The sequence below is a fragment of the Merops nubicus genome, unplaced genomic scaffold (assembly GCF_000691845.1).
Source record: "Merops nubicus isolate BGI_N331 unplaced genomic scaffold, ASM69184v1 scaffold28856, whole genome shotgun sequence".
Taxonomy (NCBI): Eukaryota; Metazoa; Chordata; class Aves; order Coraciiformes; family Meropidae; genus Merops; species Merops nubicus.
In genome coordinates, this window is record NW_008614825.1 from 1,117 (window position 1) to 2,417 (window position 1,301).

The window sequence follows — 1,301 nt, forward strand, 5'->3', positions numbered from 1 at the left end:
GATGATGGCGTTGTAGGTGGCGTTGACGGTGCTGAAGTAGTACTGCGTCTGCTTCATGATGCAGCTCGTCTCCCTGGCCTCCACGCCGTCCCCTGCCACCTCCTCTGCGCCGGCACAGTGCCGTGGGCCAGTGGCCACGGACCCCCTGCCGCACGCCCCTACCACATCCCCTGCCCGCCCCCCTGCCTGGGGCTCCCCGGGGAACTCACCTGTCTGGAACCAGCTGCTGTAGGTGAGGCCATACAGGAACTGCTGGAAGAGGGACCTGAGGAAGAAGAGTGCAGCCGCATCAGCTGTCCCAGCGCCGGGGATGTGCCAGTGTCGCTCCCCAGTGGAAATGGCCCCTGGGGAGGGGACATGGCAGGACTCACCAGGCTGCAGCTGAGGTCCACCAGGCGAGGTTCAGGAGATCGGCCACGGTGGGCTGCGGACAAAGAAGAGGGCAGTGAGCCAGTGGGCCCCTGCACAGGCTGCTGAGGACACCCACGCAGGTCCCTGAGCTCACAGACCACCTGGTGGCCACCGTCCCCACGGGCGCTCACCACGAAGACGCCGCGGGGCGCAGCGCCCGTGTTGCTCTGGGCCTCAGGGGCGCAGACGGACTGGAAATCGTAGGACTCCTTGCGGGCGTAGAAGGAGTTGTTGTAAAGGGCAGACATCAGGTTGGCATCCACCTCGCTGAAGAACTTGCCCACCTGGGATGGGGACATCAAGTCTGCACCCAAACTCCACCCTGCTGTGGGTCTCCCTTAGTGGGGACTTGAGTGGAGCTCTGTCACCTCACCCATGACAAGAGCTCAAAGGTCTCAGCTCCCCGCTGGCATCCCATGCCCAAGAGAGCCACCCTGTGGGCACCACTCACCTGGTACCAGTGGTCCTCCTGGTTGGAGAGCACCAGGAAGCCCCCATCATCAATGAGGACACAGATGAGGTCCTAGGGGAGGAGGGCAGCGTCACCCACCCCTGGCCATGCCAGGGCAAATCAGGACAGGTGGCACGGAGGGTGATGGGCAGCCAGGCAGGATGGCCAGTGCCATGTCCTCAAGCCTGGGGCCTGCTCAGGAGCATCAGGTGTTGGGACCAGCCATGCTGGATGCAGGGAGTGGGAATCACCACCCACCCTGGGGGGGTTAACAGCCTCCCTCCAGGGGGGTGCAAGGGGCAACCCCTGGGGCTTTGTCCCTGCAAGGGGATCAGGGCCTGGCTTGAACCCTGGGAGCAGCAGGGGGAGAGGGTGGGTGAACAGCATGGACAGCACGGGCAGAGTGGGGAGGGCACCGGGAGCACTACCAGCCATTCCC

At 64.6% G+C, this 1,301-nt stretch overlaps 1 protein-coding gene across 1 annotated transcript in view; it reads right to left on the reverse strand.

Annotated features, from left to right (window-relative positions):
- Positions 1 to 1,301, reverse strand: part of LOC103774928 (voltage-dependent calcium channel subunit alpha-2/delta-2-like) — a gene marked incomplete at both ends in the record, with an annotated part of 3,768 nt that overhangs the window by 865 nt on the left and 1,602 nt on the right. Inside the window, 5 exons of the mRNA XM_008942366.1 lie at positions 2 to 104; positions 210 to 265; positions 372 to 424; positions 543 to 695; positions 863 to 934. Coding sequence (XP_008940614.1) covers positions 2 to 104; positions 210 to 265; positions 372 to 424; positions 543 to 695; positions 863 to 934 — 437 coding nt within the window. The remainder of the gene's footprint in view (position 1; positions 105 to 209; positions 266 to 371; positions 425 to 542; positions 696 to 862; positions 935 to 1,301) is intronic.